At 45.3% G+C, this 17,881-nt stretch overlaps 1 protein-coding gene across 3 annotated transcripts in view; it reads left to right on the forward strand.

The window, feature by feature from the left end:
* The window catches only part of PHACTR2 (phosphatase and actin regulator 2), a 138,117-nt gene that overhangs the window by 23,673 nt on the left and 96,563 nt on the right, over window positions 1-17,881 (forward strand). The window contains exon 1 of one of the 3 annotated variants that reach the window (XM_040553357.1): window positions 4,352-4,493. The exons of the other annotated variants lie outside the window; for them this stretch is intronic. Coding sequence (XP_040409291.1) covers window positions 4,481-4,493 — 13 coding nt within the window. The 5' untranslated portion in view covers window positions 4,352-4,480. Of the gene's footprint in view, window positions 1-4,351; window positions 4,494-17,881 lie in introns of those variants that run through there. 3 annotated transcript variants of the gene reach the window in all.

Below are 17,881 nucleotides of genomic sequence, written 5' to 3' on the forward strand. Positions count from 1 at the left end.
CCTTCCCCTCCCACCGCCCCCGTGCCTCCCTCCACCCAGCCTTTCCATGCTCTCCCTGCACCATGCGCTGCTGTGCCAAGCCCCTTCCTGCTCCCTCTGCAAACCCATCTGTGCTGTGAAACTCCCCACCTACAAAGACCACACGCTGCTGTCTGGATCCCACTCTCTTCTTGTTTTGTATCAGTTTAAATCTGTTGGCTTCAATGGTGTTGATTCTCCCCTTGCAGCTTGAAGCAAGAATCACAACTCGGTATCTGGCCGGGCTGTTCAAGGATAAAATCTTCCTGGGGAACAAAAGGCTCCCATTGTTTTCTCAGCAACGTAAAGCTTCCTCTGCACTTAGAGCCACGTGTTGTTAATCAACGTTTCCAGGTTGAACTGTAGCTTTTTTCCCAGGCAAAGAGCATCTTTGCTTGTTGCTGTCCTGCTCTCAAACTCCTCTGTCTCTGCGAGGTGGGGGAAAGGTGTTTGCAAACCCTTCTCCCGCTGACACTGGGAATTGTTGCTGAGGCCGGACCTGCCATGTCACAAACACAAACAATGTCCCGGGCCCCGGGAAACGTGCTCCAGGTACACCACAAAATGTACTGCAGGTACACAGGTTCACTGCTTCCTTGAGAGGCTCTCCCTCATATACCTAGGGCCTGAAGAACGTGAGTCTAATTACTGCATTATAGGGATGTTCCTAATCACGGGTTTTGGTGCGTTGTACAACACATTCTCTTAGTGTTAGTGGCAATCTTGGTTACTGGCTGGAAGGTTGGAATTTGGCTATAGCAGAGCCCCTTCCTTTACCTTCAAGGTGCCCTTCCTCCTCTCCCCCGTGAAACCACCCCACCGTTGGCAAAGAGCAGGAGGATGCTTCACAGAAGGAAACACCTCTTGGAAGGACACAAATCCCCTGCACTGAGAGGTCGTTGTCCTGAGACTTGGTCGGTACTCAGAAGAATTGCATGGAGCTGTGTGTTTAGAGAGTTGGCGTTGACTATAAAAACCCACAGCATCTAAAAACAAGGACAGCTTCTCCCAGAGACACCTGCACGATGGTTTCTGCGTGGGAAGAAACAGACACAGTGAAAGCGAAGCGCAACATTTTGCCCGAAATGGCATCTTACCGAGTCAGAGCTTCGCAGTGACAGATCTGCGCCCAGCCAAGCCAGCTTCTACATTTTCTAAATGTATTCTCAGGCGCCTTTGTCATGACTGGAAACACCACAGCTGAAGCTGTGCATCGATTCTGTGGGTTTGTCAACCTAAAGTGTTTTTGATGGCCATGCGGCGAGGTATCTGTTTACCCTGCTTTCTCTATTTGCTTCTTACCTGGGCAGATTGCTGAGCCTCTGTGAATCCTCATTGATTTTCCTGGGAGCGAAATGTCATTACTGCAGCGGGCTGCGCACATCAGGTACATTGAAGAACGGGATCATTAGGGGGCTGTGTCATTAGCTGCGCTCCTAATGTACTCCACAGTGCTTTCTTCTCGAGGAGGTGGCACTGATTACCCGAGCTAGCTGCCTCATCTGCTCTCAACACGGCACCACTGGGTCTTGCACAGCCTCTGGCGTGTTTATCCCCACACAGCTCAGGTGCAGGGAGCGAGCAGGGTACGCAGCGTTCCTGCGGGAGGTCGGATGCTGGAGGGACTTGCACAAAATCACTCAGGAAGTCTGCGGCCAGGCAAGGAATTGAGCCCAGGCCTTGAAGAGCCCACGGCTGAGATGAACGGTGAGGCAGGGCCGCCTCGTAGCTGGAGGAAACTGTGACACGGGTTGGTGGAGAGTGAGATTTTGGGAAGCAGAGCAGACCTGGTCTCTCAGTCCTTACCCAAAACTGTCCTTTAGCAGACTGGGGTATTGCGGTATCGTGCAGCTATGGATTGTGACGGGGTTGTTCTGTACTCAGAGTTCAGTTTATGCCTGCAATATACGCATGTTTGGCTTTTAAACAGCAGTCACAGCCTGCTATTCAACCCCGCCTAGTATCTGTATCTTTCCTTTGCCTGTGTGCAGTCAGGGAGATATTGCTTTGATCCAACAACTGCAACTGATCAGACACATCTGTTAATTCCTGTTCAATAATCTAATTGCCTACAAGAAAAAATTGCCGTGTGTTTTGTAAAGTTTTCTATTTTTGGAAAGTTCCTAGTGAGATATGTTCAAACGGCAGAGATATAGGTCACAAATCGTATTAAGTTTCCATTTTTAGTCATCTTTCAAGAGTTAATAACATTTTACTTGTCACACAGCCCTGATAAAGCACCCAAACTCATGGCTGATCAAGCTGTTGCAACTGAGACTTCCCACACCCTAGTTAGCACCTTGCAGTCCTGATCCTCAGCTGACCTGAGGCTGCGACTATATCTGAATTGCATGTCAGGGTGGGGTCTGGGCACACATTATCACCTTTCAGGGCTTCTTGGGAAGGAAACGTGTGCGTGGGCAGGAAGGGCCATGTGGCGTGCTCCCACAGGTCTTCTTGTCTGCGTGGTTGGGGGTCCAGCACCCCGAGGGACACCATGAAGCCCATCTGCCCTGCAGGTGGGGGTCAGCCATGGTGCACACACTGGGACCTGCCTGCTACGTAGAAATAGTCACTAGGATTTAAGATGCTTGCATGCCCTTCTGCCCTGACATGGCTTTGTCACCATTCCTGAGTCTTGTCTGGGCTCAGACAGCTGTAGGTGTTGCAGCTCTGCAGACCCCCGTCTCCAAACCAGGGGATCTCCCCTCTCACACAGACAGCTTGCTTTGCCCTGGGTTGGCTCCATAGGTAAATTGGTCGTTTTTAACCTCTTGCATCGGTGTGGTTACAGCTATCTGAAACACATACTAATGCAACATGCTCATGATAGCTTCTTTTTTTTTTTTTATAAGCTCTTTATAAGCCACTTATAAATAGAACCTTAATATGAAGTGTGACAGATTTCTAGTCTTTATTCTCTCCTTAGCCCTCCAAGCGCTTCCTTTCTGTAATACAGAATATATCCAGCGTGCCCTAGATATTCTCCATTCTTGCTGATGACTTTAGCTCTCAGCCATTGATTCTCTCCACTGCTTTGTCAGTGCAAATGGATCAGGGCTGCAACTGTCTTTTCATTTAACATTTAGAAAGGACAAATAAGATCAAAGGGGCAGTGAAGGGGTGATGAATGGACGATGTATTTTGTTGCTCATGTGATGCTCTGAGGTTGAGGGGTTTCATGTCAATACAGTACAGACACAAAAATCTGTATTTCATTTCCATTGCAGTAGAGAGGATTGGAGTAGCCGAGTGAATTATCGAAAAGAAGGAGAAAAACATGGCGAGGACATTGTGTGACATTTATGTAGTGTCAGTACTTTGTGACGTTATGTTTCACCAATGAACTTCACCAAATTCAGTGTATAATGGCCTCCCTTTCACCACGGGGCAAACACAGTGGCACCAAATGCCCAGTTTAGGGTTACACAGAAAATCAGTGGCAAAAGGGGGATGGAGCCCACATTTACTGTAGCCTCCAAGTACTGCTTCTGTTCACCCTCTGCTACCAGGAGAGAGATTTTTTATTAAAATAAATTACTTTTTTTTTTTTTAATTTATAAGGAGAAAACTCTAGAAGTGTATGAAAGAGAAATGTTTAGAAGTCTATTCTGGTTTTGTTTGTTTTTCTATGGGGAAAAATTCTGTGCATCAGAGACTTGTGTGGTGTTGAAAGTTTAGAAGTAATACCTGTTCATCCCAGCATATGTTGTTCAGATTTTAGTGAGCCTAGTCCCTTCAGTGTGCTTTTACTTTAACATTAAAACAAGTAAAGCCCTGTTGTTTCTCTTCACCCTTTCCTTACATTTAGCTATGAACAGTATAATGATGGATGTCTTGAGACAATTAACAGATTGGCATGCAGTTGCAGATAAGCACATCTTCTGTGTTTCTCACGAACCACAGAGAACGTCAGGTGCAGAACTTGTAGGATTTAAAGCACAGCCACAGCTGAGGGCTGCACACTGTAGTCTAACCTAACGTTTTCTCAGCCATAGATTCCTTCCCCTTTATTTCCTTAAAACTTTTGCTGTTGCGTCACTGATAAATCATAGCCCTTTGCTTTGTAATATATCCCCTTTTTATTTAAAGTTTTGCCTCCCTACCCATTAAACATATCCTCATTAGTGCTGCTTTTACTTTTCAGAAACGTATATTCAATATTATAGGCTCGGAGTTCTTTTGTTTTCTCCCCGAAGAGGTAAAACCCTGGGGGATTTAAGTATCTACTTGATAGGCTCACACAATCTTAATCAGCCTATAATGGAGCTAATGGCTGTTTGTCATCCTTGGAGATATAAATTTCCTGGTGATGTCTACTGCAGTCAGTGCATGAAGTATGCTCTGACTGCCAGCAAGGTCTAATAACCAGGAGAAGGGCAGCCAGCTTCAGCAGCGAGAAGGAGAGCGTACTGGCTGCTTTTCTGGGGAACTCTGCTTTTTCAGTACCGAAGGGGGGAAAATGGATAACGCTGGTAAGTGAAATAAAACAGATCTTCCTTCTTAGTGGAGCTATGGGGCTCGTTTTCCTTCTCTCTCACTTGCTGCAGGAGATGTGTTTCTTTAGCCTTTAGCTCCTTCCGTTCCGATGTCCTTTATTAGAGCAAATTTCTATGTGTAAAATGCGACACGCTTAAGTTTTTAACCCTTTATCAGTCAGCTTTTCTGTTTTAAGTCTGTTTTTCCTTGAAATGTGATCAAAACTGTAATGTAGGATCTGCCTTCTTAAGGTTTTCGGTTTTGTTTGAAAAGCTATATGCAGGAAATGTGGAAGGAATGGGAAATGCATATAGCTGAGTAGGGAAATATCTTTCACAGACTGCAATAGGTGTGTATAGGTAACTAAAAAAGCTGACCAAAAGTGGATAGTGCGTATCTCATACCTGCATTATTTTAAGCTGCTTCTATTCCCTCTATATACTAGTTTGCTCTCTCTTATATTTAGAACATAAAATACTGAATACATTTGCACTTTTTATTGTTTTCTTTGATGTTCCAACTTTAGATCATGCATTTTCATGCCAAATAATGCGCTGCATGGTTTCTAAGGAGGTGCACACAATACCAGCATTGCATATGTGATGAAATGGGTTATTTGCATTTCCCTCTTGCATTACCTTGTATCCCTAAGCGTTACAAAAAGTGCTTTTTGCGATGGATGTTTTGCATGTGGCTTTGACTGCTGTAAAACTTGAAGGTGTCAGTGTCTCAGTGATTCACTGATAGCAGGACAATTCATACTGGGATATAGAATTTGCAGTAGACTCAGTGACCTTTGAAACCTGCTCCAATCATCTGATTTGTCTAATATTAACCTTAAAAGTGATGATCACCTCTACAGTGTATGAAAATAATTCTACAGTAGATTTCAGAAGTGATACTATGAGTGCAGCTTTTTTATTTTATCTTATTTTTATTATTATTTTTAAAATCATATAATAATAGGAAAACTCATACCTATATCAGCTCAGCTGTCCAGGTCAATCCCATCTCAGGTGTGTTGTCATCAATTTCTATGACAAACAAATTCTTGCTCTTATCTCTATAAAATGCAAGACCAAAAATATCCCCTTTTTCTGAAATTAAAATGTTGGCATCATGGAAATTTACATTGCTGGTACCTGTGGGCTCAAAAACTGACTCGGTCCTTGTATAATGTTCATTTCTGTGAAGTAAGATGAGGAATGCCCTTTGCGCTTGTTGCTTTGGCTAGCTCCTGAAAAGACTTAACCTAATGAATGCTAACAACGTGTGTTTGATATTCCATGACGAGGCAGAATTTTCCAGTTAGAGGGGAAGGATCCCTGTTCCCCAGCACAGAATGCCTTTGGGCAAGAGATACCCTAAGCAGTTAATTCCTCCAGGTTTTTAAACTCTCCAGCATCAGCAACTAATACTATGGAAGTCTTGACAGAGCTATCACTTTAATCCAGCTATAAGAATCTGCTCTGGAATGAGTCACATTTATTTTAAAGGCCATTTTTTTTGGAGGGGGGGTGAAGAGGGAAGCTGGTATCTGAAAACCATAGAAACAGATTTTCCTATGCATTTTTTTTCCGCCTTAGGAAGATTCCAGTTTCCTTGAGGTCTGCAAAATTTGGAAGTCAAAGTAAGGCTTTGCCCTTCTGCACAACTTTGCCAACTACTTGCAAAGCCTCTTATAAGGCCAGCTTGCTGAATAGCTCCAGATTTATTTATTTATTTATTCAATTTCATGCAGAAACAGTGACTGATACTCTGTTTTGGTTGGTTAATTATTGTTTTTAAGAAAACAGTTTATATACAGTTGAACTTAATTAAAACAGTGGAAGAATAGTTAAGGACCGGGTAAGAAAACCCAACAACTGGTGGCAGTAAGCCTCACTGAGAAGGTCAATTTGTTCCCAAAGCATCTGCAGAAAGACTTTTAGGGCACTTGACCCCTAATTGCAACCAGAGCTGGGTGCCAGCATGGGAAGTGCACAGCTGGCACCTCTGTGGACCTGGTCCATTCCCCCCGTCATTTCACAGGGATGCCCTGTGCTGCAATCTGGGCATTTCCCAGTTGGTGATCAAACAGAAAGGAGCGGGCTATCTGCAGCCATAAAACTAAGTGCCCCATCAGTTTGTCCTCCAGTAGCTCACCAGTTGAAATGTAACCATGCCAATGTATACAGACTGGATTACCTGCCTGGATTCCTCTTACAGAGATGCCATTTCTGGCAGCACAGAACTGCAGAGTCCTAGCTGAGCTGCAAGTTTTAGCCACCGAGCGTCAGAAATAACAACTTAGCTATCGGTGTCAGTGAATCAGGCCTTTGTTATTACATTCATCATGCTGCCAAAGAGACTTTCAGAGTCAGACCATGGATAATTGTTGGGCAAAACTCCATCCCCTGCTCCACATAGCAGAAATATCTCTGTAATTCATCAGTCATATTCTGTGCCATCATCAAAATCATTTTTCTGGCCAAAACTGTTATTTAGAAAGATCAGTGTTGCTAATAGGTCAGCTGATTAGGTCCATGCTACTTCATGGTTTCAAGAAACAAGGTTTTCATTTAAGAAGTCCTTTCATTTCAATGCTGGATTGCTTATTTTTAATCCATGCCACTGAGACGGCTCCACACAACTGTTGTCTCGTGTGCTCTTTTAAAAGCCTTTCCTGGAATAACGATAAAATATTCATCAATCTGTGTATGGCACGGCAGGGCAGTTCTAGCGGCATTTTTTTGCCTGTTTTGGCAGCACTTGTCTCTGACAGTTTGGCCGCAGGTATTCAGCTGTGAGAGTGCCTGCTGCTGCGGGGGGGCACCAGCAGACCCCTGCCCGCCTCCCCCAGTAGGTCCTGGGCTGCAGCTTTGCTGCCTGCCTCTGCTTCGATCCAGGCGCACGGCTGAAGACAGTAATGATATAACAACACTCACGTCAAAAAAAAAACAACAAGGGAGGGCTGGAAATAACTCATGGGAAAGAAGGAGAATATAGAAGTAGCAAGAAACTTGTGTAGCAGGAAGAGAGGAGCTTGCGGAAACAGACGTGCTCCCAAGTGATGCTTTTTTTGGGATTTCCTGCCAGGAGGAGTGAGATCAGCACTATCCCTTCCCCCAGAGCTCTTCCTCCACTCTGTCCTGCCTGCCTGGCATCTCACCTTAAAGCGGACGAGTCTCACGTGCTAGTTCATAACCACAACGCATGCTGGTGCGAGGTGCCTGGGGGCAGGGGTTTGGCAGGGTGAGCCACACCATGGCGAGGTGCCACACCGTGCACGCGATCCTACCCTCAAACAAAACCAGGAGGCCTTGTTTCATCTTTCTTGGGGATTTATGTGACTTCTTTGCACTTGGAATATTATTGTAGCCGTAATGAGCTAGCTGTGGTTAATTGTTACCCTGAATTATGTCGGCTGTATGGCTGGGGCTGCAGACTGTGCCTCCCAGTAAATAAGCTGTTTTAAAGGGACTGGTAGTCTTGCATATTGAATATCCTGCCTTTGAGGAACATCCAATAGCACATTGAACTTCTTTGACCAGCAGTGAAATTTAGATTAGCCCACAGAAGCAAGACTGCACTCAATCGTGGCGGGGCAGGATGAATAGCAAATATCAGCTGAGCCTTCTTCGGCATGGTGGCACGTGTCGCAGGAAGGTTAGGAGACACAGGAAGCTGTCTGCTGGCTGTAACTCCCTTGCTTTTGAATTAATGCATCATTTTTGTCTTTCGGTAAGTCAATAGGACTTATTTAGCATCCTTTAGATGTAAGAATGCCAGGATTGAAAGCTCGTTAAGAATTTGACCTTACAGATACCTTGTAATGTCTTACCTGTATTTGTGGCAAACAGTGGATATCTTATTAAAGTATAAGGAAAAACATTCAAGTAGTTGGAAGAGGAAGCTGAGATTTGGGATTCAGATTATGTTCCTGGTTTTTTCATAAACTCTCCGTGTTCAAAGACCGATGTAGAGCAGCTTGTCTGTGTGCAGAATCAGCCGACCCAACAGCTTCACCATGTTCTGTAAGGTTCACTTGGTGCCCATAAAGGGCTCTGAAATCCTTTGGCCATCCATGGCTTAGGCTTGGCTGAATTGTCCCTTTCCATCCGTATCAATTTGGAAACCTGAAACAAAACCACTTGCCGTGCCGACATTGGCAGTGTAACTGTGGGTTTGCCAGCTCTTAACGGGATGACAACTCCAAACTCCAGCAGCAAAATCAGCCTTGTCCTGCTGGCAGCTTCTGTTTTGACCTTGGGTAGTACCTTGCCCAAGTGACTTGTGTATGTATTCTTATTTATTTTCTCCCCCTACCCCTCCTTTTTTTTTTTCTCTGACAGTGTGAAGATGCTTTTGGAAACCACATCAGCATCTCTTTCATCTCCATCCCACACTTATGTGTAAGTTCACTCAGTATCTTTGCAAAGCATGGTTATCAGTGAAGTCATGCTGAGTTCTACTGGGTTCACGTGCTGTTTGCTATAGATCACAAAATGGTTTGCACTTGGACAATAAAGTACAAAGCAACGATCAGCTCTTTTACACTACACTGTGTCTTCATTTGCCTCCTATTTGCATTCATGGCCTCAGTTGAGGCAGATGCTGTAGTGTGTCACAGGTCACCACCGTCTCCTAGAAAGCTGACTTTCTTCCTCCTGTAATTTTAGAATAATACCCATGGCATATGCCCCTTTACCCAGAAGCTGGAACAGTACATTTAGTAAGTCATATTCTTGGAAAATGTTTGTCAGGATTAAACTTTCCCGTGAGGATGCAGCTCCCAGTCCGTTTTCAAGTTGGTATTGATGTAGCCTCTGAGTAACTGTACAAACTTGTGTAGGACTAAAATGACGGTGCATCTTCTAACGTAGTGATGGTCCACCAACTCTACTGAGAATGGTTCTTGGGTATCCTTGTGGCCAGAAATGCTGTGGTTGAACTGCACACTCATCACACTCCAGCAACAATTCCAGCCTCCACAACACTTCTTACAAAGAAGCTCCACGAACTCTGGCTGCTTTGGAGAGGTGGTGTGGTGCAGATTTCATTTTCTAACAAATTCTGATTCTGTTCCCTGACCAAAAGAGCTAGCAAGCACCAGCCCATCAGGTACTGAGTTTGTACCTTATATTTATGTCTACTGGTTGTGTGTTTTTTGGCAAAACGCCCTCAGACCCCCCTGTTCTGAGCTCTGAATCATCACTGCCACCTGTTGTGAAGAAGGAAGTGTTGTGCACGGACGTAGAAACCCAAATTTGACAGGTACTGTTTCCTCACATGCTTCTAGCAACAACCAGGCCATTGCTGCAGGAGCCAACCATTCTGAGAGCACAAGGGAGCAATCAGGAGGAGGAAAGGTTGTGTTAAGAGGCACTGGCACAAATCGTTCGGATAAAAGCAGCCTGGGCTCCAGGAGCTTGGAAGACCCCAAATTGAGGGGCTTGAAGTTATCCACAAAGGGGGAAGCAACATCATGTGACCAAAAAGCAGGTGGCTGATAATAAGGATCCAGTCTGGTGCCGTTTAATCATCGTTCATTGTCTCTAGCTGTGAATCTTGTAGGAAATTCAATGCTTAATTATGGAGTGCCTTGCAGGGGTATTGCTTTGGGCTCTAAAAGCAGACTGGATGGAATTCTACCAAAAAGCCTCCCCTCCCAGTGTTTAACCATTTTTTATATTTTCATATGAAACATTTATAAAACTTCCTCCCAAAGTAAAATTGGGAAAAAAAAAAAAGCTTAGGACTGTAAAGCTGCCTCGCAGCCTTCCCCCAGTAGACACGTGCCAGTACGGAGCAAAGCAGCCCAGCTGCTCTCATCCCCTTCTGCTGGCAGGAGGGGCCAGATGACCTCGACCCTGGCCTGTCGGCAATGGGGTGTCTGAGTTTCTTGGAACACATGGCTCAAACAATGGATTTTGGGGCGGGATAAGGTCCCCGATCACATCTAGTTTTCAAATAAAGCAAAGGGCCCAGGAGAAACAGCTGGCCAGAGCAAATACTTAGTTATTTTTAGTTTGCTCAGCATCAATGTTTCTGTAACATAATTATCAAAAAATAGCTTATTAAATTCTAAAACCCTTTAAAATAATTTTCTGAGTAGTACCAGGATATTTCATAATCACAAAGACAATCCCAGGGTCTTTATGCTCTGCAGGGATGCAGATGCAGTGGGAGACACCTCCAGAAGTAAGCCTCTAATCTCTTGCTTGACCTGTGCTAGCAGAGCACAATTCCAAGAAAATTCCACAAATTCCAAGACAAATGTGACAGCAGCTGGTATTGCCACAGGAGACAAAGTTGGGACGGATTCGTCCTCGCTGCAGCTCCTGCTGACTCACGAGTCCCTTCTGTCTTTCTCCCTGGGGCTTGAGGCGGTCCAAAAAGCGAGGGGCATTTGGTTACGGAGGCTCGCGTGGAAGCCATGTGGGGAGAGGAGCCGACAATATGGCTATCTCGAACCAGCAGAAAACGCGTGCTGCTGGGAGCTGCTCGTTGGCATTTAGAGCACAGTCCAGCGATGCTTTGCTTTGCTGAGCTGGGGCCTTGCTGCCAAAGGAAAAGGTCTGTTAGTGCAGGAAGCCTACGGAGCTCTTGTGCGTGCATGTATCGCGGAAATAGTGCGTGTATTTTCGCTTCTTTGTTTGTAGCTGCAGTAGTTATGTCGCTTTTTATCTTCTTTTTTTTTTCTGTTTCTGTTTTTGTTATTTAATATTATTAAAATAACTAACATGACGCATTATTCTGTTTTAATTTCAAATGAAATTTGGCAACTTCTAGTGGTGGGATAAGGTTTAATTGCTCTTGGCATTTTAAAAAGAGATGCAAATGACAAAGACATTAAACTGACAAATTATGACAGCTCACATAACACTTTTTTCAATGGATTTTTTCCATGCATTTTTAATGCCCAGAATAGTCAGCCTTAATACTACCATATTTACAATAAATCATTATTCTAATGGAGACATTTTGCTTTGTCAGGCAATACACAATCAGCAGTTTTCAATTGAGAATCTGAAAACTGTTTAATTCCGTGCCACAAACTTATAAATGCCAGACAACTTAAAATTGGGGCCAACGTGCTGCCCTTAAATTGGGATATTAAGAAATAATTAGAGCACAGTAAGGGCAGGTTGCCAAATGTAACTTTTAAATTCCCTAGTTCGTGTCACTTAGCACAGTGATTGTAATGTGTTATACGTCTTCTGGAAGGCATATGCATGCATTTCCTACAGGGCAGCTTAAGGTTTTGAGGGGTGCCTGCAAGAGGTCGAAGTGGCTGCTTGCTTCGACGTGCGTGGCTTCAGGAGATGTAAAGCATCACAGAATTTAGCAACAAGGATGGGTTGGGGCTTAAGGTGGGAATGGGAGCCAGTAGCAGTCTCCACTTTGCCTACTTTTCCTACAAAGCTCGGCAATATTTTTTTTTCCTTCAGCACTCCATGTGGACTGTGTCAGGGCAAGTTTAGACAGCCTAGAAGTGGGAAAAGTGCTTTCTTACCTACAAGTAGGAGGCTCTGAGGCTGTTGTGAAGTCTTGAGCAAGATTCTGGGATTCATCAAGGTGAGCGATTTCCTCTGCAATGTCAGGAACATCTGAGGGTGACAAATATTATTTTGTTGTCCTCCATTTCAAAATAATGCAACATCTATTAATGGTCATTGTTTTAGTGCTGGGTATTGAACCTTTAACACACATATCACAGGAGTTGAAGTATTTGTATGCAGAGCTCTGGATTTTCAGTTAAATTTCTGTCACCTGGGCAGCCTCTCAAATTCCGTAGGTGCTGTGGGTACTCTTTCATACGGTGTTCAGGAAACTTGCCTGCAAAGTAAGTTGGGCACGTATGATATTGGCAAAGTAGCCAGATTGCTCAGCATAATGTAGAGTGTTCTTTCAGGAGAAAGAATAGCCAGCGTCCTTTCCACCTTCCCACCCCAAAATGTTCCCAGGGAGGGATAAGAGAGGGTGGTGGGACCCCTTCCCCTCTCCGGTGGCTGCCTGCATCGCTCTTTCTTCTGCACCGTGTGTGAACAACCTAATGATATGTCACTGGCGTGAGGGGGCAGATCGCACGGCCGCTGTTTAAAAGCACTTTTCTGAGAGTAGTGTTCTGCTGTCGCATTAGCAATGCCGTACGTGCATTGGTAAAGGCTGCTTCTCTCTGCAGCCCTCTTACCCGTTGTGATGCTGTTGTCTACGTGACGCAATGCCTGGCTAATTCAGTGCCATGAAAAGCTCGACTGATGTAAAGATTGACCTGAGATAAGCTCCCTCACCGCTGCTTGCAATCACAGCTGGATTTTGTTGCTTTTTTTGTTTGTTTGTTTAAATTAAAAAAAACCTTGAGGGCAAATCTAGCTTTTCTCATCTGTTAGTGCTGATGGCTCTCACATGCTGAAGTTTGTGCACCTCTTCTGGATGTCAACAGACTGAGCAGTAATTTCAGAGGACCACCTCCGGGTGAGCACCAGGTGAAGGCGGAAGTTAGCATCCTCCGCGCGACCAGCACTGAACCATTGTTTTGTGGCATTTCTGCCTCTTGTGCATGATCTCGGCTTCCTTTGCTTTGCCTTGAAGCTTTTTCACAGGTCAATAAATGGCACCTCAGGTAGTACCTCAGACTGCCGATGGAGAAGAGGGTTGTCACTGTCATGAAAGACAGCTGATGTGTGTTTGCCTGAAAAATCAACAAAAATAAACTTAGCAGCAGAGTGTGGATGGAGCTGTGTGACCTCAGTCTCGCTCTTTCTCCTCTTGACTTTTGCACCTTTGCCTTTTTATGGCTTAGGAAACACCTAAAGGCCTGGTAGGATGCAAAGTGTCTGTTGCCTGCTACTGTGATGGACTTGTCCTGATAAGTCCCTTGGTGCCCTCCACTCCCATTTCCACACTGCTCTGCATGCTCTGTGCAAACCTGCACAACTTGGGGGGCTTGTTGTTTGTTTGTTTGTTTTTCTTCTTCTGCCACCCTTCACAGTCGCGTTGTATTATAGGCAGAACGAAAAAGGGAAAAAAGTGTTTTGAAAATATTAGTAGCTTGGCAGCTGAAGCTTCCCGAGGCTTTGCAGAGGGATTTGGAGTACTTATTTTCTGTACTTTCACGAGTTGTGCTATGCACTGTGCAGTAAAGCTCCAGCTCCGCAGCTGATGCCATGGAAGTAGGTTGCTGTTCTCAGATCTGGCATTTGCCTGTGCATCATCTTCCAGGTTCAGCTTTAGCACTGGCAAGACCACACCTGCACTGGGGGCTTAGGCTGCTTCCCCTGTGGGTGCCCCATTGCTGTCTCACGCTATTGGGAAGGGGAGAAGGTGAAATCTTAGCACCAGTTTGGTTTCTAGAAACACAAACAAATTTGGGAAGAGAAAACTTACCTGTATCAAACTGGGCTTCTTTTCAGCTGAGAGAGATATCAGAGAAAGTTTTCATGTGCCCTATAATTTCCCTCCTTGTCAACTCCCTGATCACATTGGCTAGGCACGAACACACAGAAACTGGATGTTCTTCATGACTGGTACGAGATCACTTCCCACAGCTGAGAAGTGGTCCCTCAGCTATTTTGGATTTTGCCGTGTCAAAGATGACTAGTCCATCTTACCATCTTAAAAAAGCATATCAGTTCCTCCACTTTGCTCCCGATTCTTCTCTCCCGTTTTAGTGAATGTTACATGAAATCACATTCTGTTGCTTGTTCATTTATAGAACAAGCTATCTCTTTGCCATATTTGTGCACAGCTGCATCGCCTGCTGTGTGTGGTTCAGGAGGCATTGCAAATGCATGGGAGCAAAACAAGCACCTGAGCAAAAGTTTCCTGAGCAAAACAAGGCACCCTGCAGCAGATGAACACTGACCTGTGGAGGTGATGCTCAGCCACCGCATGGAGCCTGTGGAAAGCTGGATTGCTGAGGGCTACTGCTGGAGAGGGAGTGCTGGGCTGGATGGACCTTTCCTCTGTGTAGGAGGAACATGAGCAGAGCAGAGAGATGGAGAGGTCCCAGACTGCTGCAAGATGTGTTAGTATATCATAGTGGATGGGGGATTGTTACCAAAGAGCGCTTTTGTCTCCTTTGTGAGAGAGCTGCATGCTTTTAAAGAAGTGATTATTAATCTGTTATAACAATTTTTAAAAGCAGTAAGTGAGGTACACTAGTAATCATTAGCTGGTGAGTCTGACGTCCACCCTGAGCAAAAATATGGAACAGATGATACAGAGACTGAGCCAGAATGAATGAAGGGACTGAATATAAATAATTCCAATTAACATGGGCTTGAGGAAAAACAGGTTTGGGGGAATTATTTCATACATCTAACTTGCTTCATTGGAAGATGCTTGGCTTGGTTCTGCTGTGTAGACCCTAGATATTATCCAATTAATGTGTTATGTATCAAATGAGTTATCCAGTGCCTAAATACTGGGTTTCAAAATACAAATGTAATTTGGGAATTTGTTGTCACCCATCTGGTGTGATTCAGGAGGTATCCAGCAAGAGCTGGTTCTCTGCTCCATGCCGTATGGTGCTACTAGAAGTGGCTAGCAAGAAAATATAAAACTATTTTCAGGTGAGAAACCGATGCATTCAATATGGACAGACGAAAGGCTCTATAATCGGGGGGGGGGGGGGGGGGAATTAATTAGGTCATAGTTACAGATTGGGAGTCTCAGCATTGAGAAGCAGTGATTCTGAAAGATACTTGCATAGAAGCACAATGCTGGAAGCACATGGTCAGCCAACAAGCTGTGTCCCAGAGAGCTAATGCACTCTTTAAATGTAGTTGCAACACTGAAAGATAGTGTCTTACCCTGGTCTGAGCACTGGAGTGACGGCTCCTGGGATGTTCGATAACTTCTGGTGTCCCCCATCTTGCCTGGAACATGAAAACCTAGGGAGTATTCAGGTAAGCTTTGTAACTCAGCAACTGGAGTCACTGTGAAGGACTGACCAAAGCAAAATTTCTGATATTCTGAACCTTCTTTGCATCTTACCCTAAAATACCTTTGCACTTCTGTAAGTGTAATCCTGCAAAGAAAACTGTCTCAATAATGTTTCTTACTAGAAAACATTAGTTTGGACCTTTTCATTCACATCTGTGACTAAACATCACCAAGATCTATCTGTAGAAGTACCTTGAGAACTGTACAGATTAGAAAAAGGAAGGTAACTACTGAATACCATCTGGGGAAAAACAGTATTTCAGAAGTTACAGCTGACAGACTGCTAAATAGGCTGAAAGTCAGGGGTCCCAGGTGCTAGAAAGCCTCCAGCAGGATGCTTCCTAATGAAAGCTCACGATTCCTCCTCCCAGTTTAATAAAGCTCCTGTTTACAGGGGAGCTAGCTGTATCTGCCTTTATTGCCAGCTGTTGGACACTGCAGCGTGGTAACACGGAGACATACAAGTCTTGGCTACCTCTCAGCATGAGAAAGGCTTCTTGAAATCCTGCCCACTGTAGTGTTTTTCAGTGCGTGTGCAGTAGTTAAACGAAAGATGCTCAGTTCTTTCTCATCATCGTGGAGTCAGCACTGGCCAGGGTTCACACGTAACACATTAACTCGTGGTACTTTTATGCGGTAAGTACTAACAAGTGGGGCTGGTGGGAGAGGCCAGAACCAATTAGATCAATCATCTCCACTTGCTCCAACGGAGGGCGGATTTTGGTGCTGTTCCAGTGTCTGAAATCAGGCATCATCCCCATTTCTCAGTGTTGCTGTCAGCCTGGCGATGCGGTTGGAACTCAGACAGGGCTGCAGTGAGGACTGGGGTAAAAAAAAAAAAAAAAATCACTTTGCTGTTTTGTCTGGTAGGATGGGCTTGCTGACTAAATCTGGCTGCTTAAAAGGCAAATTACTGGTGCTGCTGTTCAGGCTGCAAGGAACCACTTCCTGGCTATATTGCTGTTGTTTTATGTAGATGGCATGTTTCTCTCCTCTGATCTGGTGAGAGTTCACTTACATTTTATTTTTCATGTGAAGATTGTCAGCAGGAACTTTAATGCCCTGTCATCCTTCAGGTTTACGATGTCTTTCTCTGGGTGGCACCTAAGGATCCTAAGCCAGGGGCAGCCCTGCAGGAGAGGCCCCTTGGGGCACAGAGCTGGAGGCAGCCCAGCAGGTTGTGGTGAGGGTCAGCGTGCACCAGGGTCTGCAAACTCCACAGTGTCTGAAATAAGGAGCAGTTTGTTAGGCCTCAGGTAACACAGTGTGCGATAACACAGACTCCTGAGTAGGGCACTGAAAACACTGAAGCATTTTTTGGAAGGAGTGCTAGAAAAAAGATCTCTGCCTGAAGCATCACCAGTGTTTCCCCCTAATCCCAGCTGGCAGGACAGAAGTCCCTGAGTACTTGTATGCACCAGCACACAGGTCTGCTTGGCTTGGCCGTCAGGAGGAAGGAGAAGCAGGAATTAATCTCTTCAGGCAGAAAAAGGAATTGAATCGAGGCTGCCAGAACTGTTCTGTGCCCTGCCCAAGCTACTGTGTGGGTAGACAGAAAGGGTGCCCCCGTCCGAATGCCGGCCGTGTGTGAGATTTGGCCTGGGGGGAGAGCCCTGAGAGTGGTGAGGAGGTGTGTGGAGCACCTCTGCTTACAGATGGGGTTCGTGACCAAACAGCAGGGCACCTTGCTCCCCAGCACCGTGTTGTCCAGGCTCCTCTCTTGGGAATGGAGCCACCCTATGAGGGAGGATAAGCTTCACTGTCCAGAGGCTTTTCCCCCAGGCATGCATTCCTTTGGCAGCCCCGTATCACTTGAAAGCAGGCAGGCTCCTCAAGAAGCACCAGGCTGCTCTCCAGGACTGCGTTAAAGGGACTGGGCAACACTTATCCAGCGGTGTGAGTGCTGACAGGGCACTGCTGTGGGGAAGGCAGCCATGTTGGGACCCGTGTGGACGTTTTGGTACCAAGGAGGAAAGCTTTCAATGGTGCTCGTGTGGTTCAGCAGCAGTGAAGGGGAGGGCTGGGTACTGTGGAGCTGAGTGTTTGTGGGTCTAACCACAGTTCTGTGAAAGGGAATAATTTATCAAGCGGATATCCTGCTACCCCCTAGATTATGCCTGTAGCAGGCCTATTTGCTGGGTTCTGTGAGGTACTCAAACATTGGAATGATGGGGAGCCTGAGACTTGCCTTACCACACAGTTGGTGAGCTCCCATATCTCACACCATTTCAGCTACACAGTGCTTTCAGGAGGAGCATGCCCCTATACCTTGCTCTCTTTCAGCCTGCAACAAGTGGCATAAAACACTGAACACAATGGAAATACCCTCAGAGTTACTACACACAACATGTGCTTTCTTCATTGTGAAGGGAAGAGGAGTCAAGAAGCCAGGTCTGAGCGTAGGCTGTTGTTCTAACCTTTTGCTCACATTGAGGAACAATGACCTATTGTT

The sequence above is a fragment of the Cygnus olor genome, chromosome 3 (assembly GCF_009769625.2).
Source record: "Cygnus olor isolate bCygOlo1 chromosome 3, bCygOlo1.pri.v2, whole genome shotgun sequence".
NCBI classification, from domain to species: Eukaryota; Metazoa; Chordata; class Aves; order Anseriformes; family Anatidae; genus Cygnus; species Cygnus olor.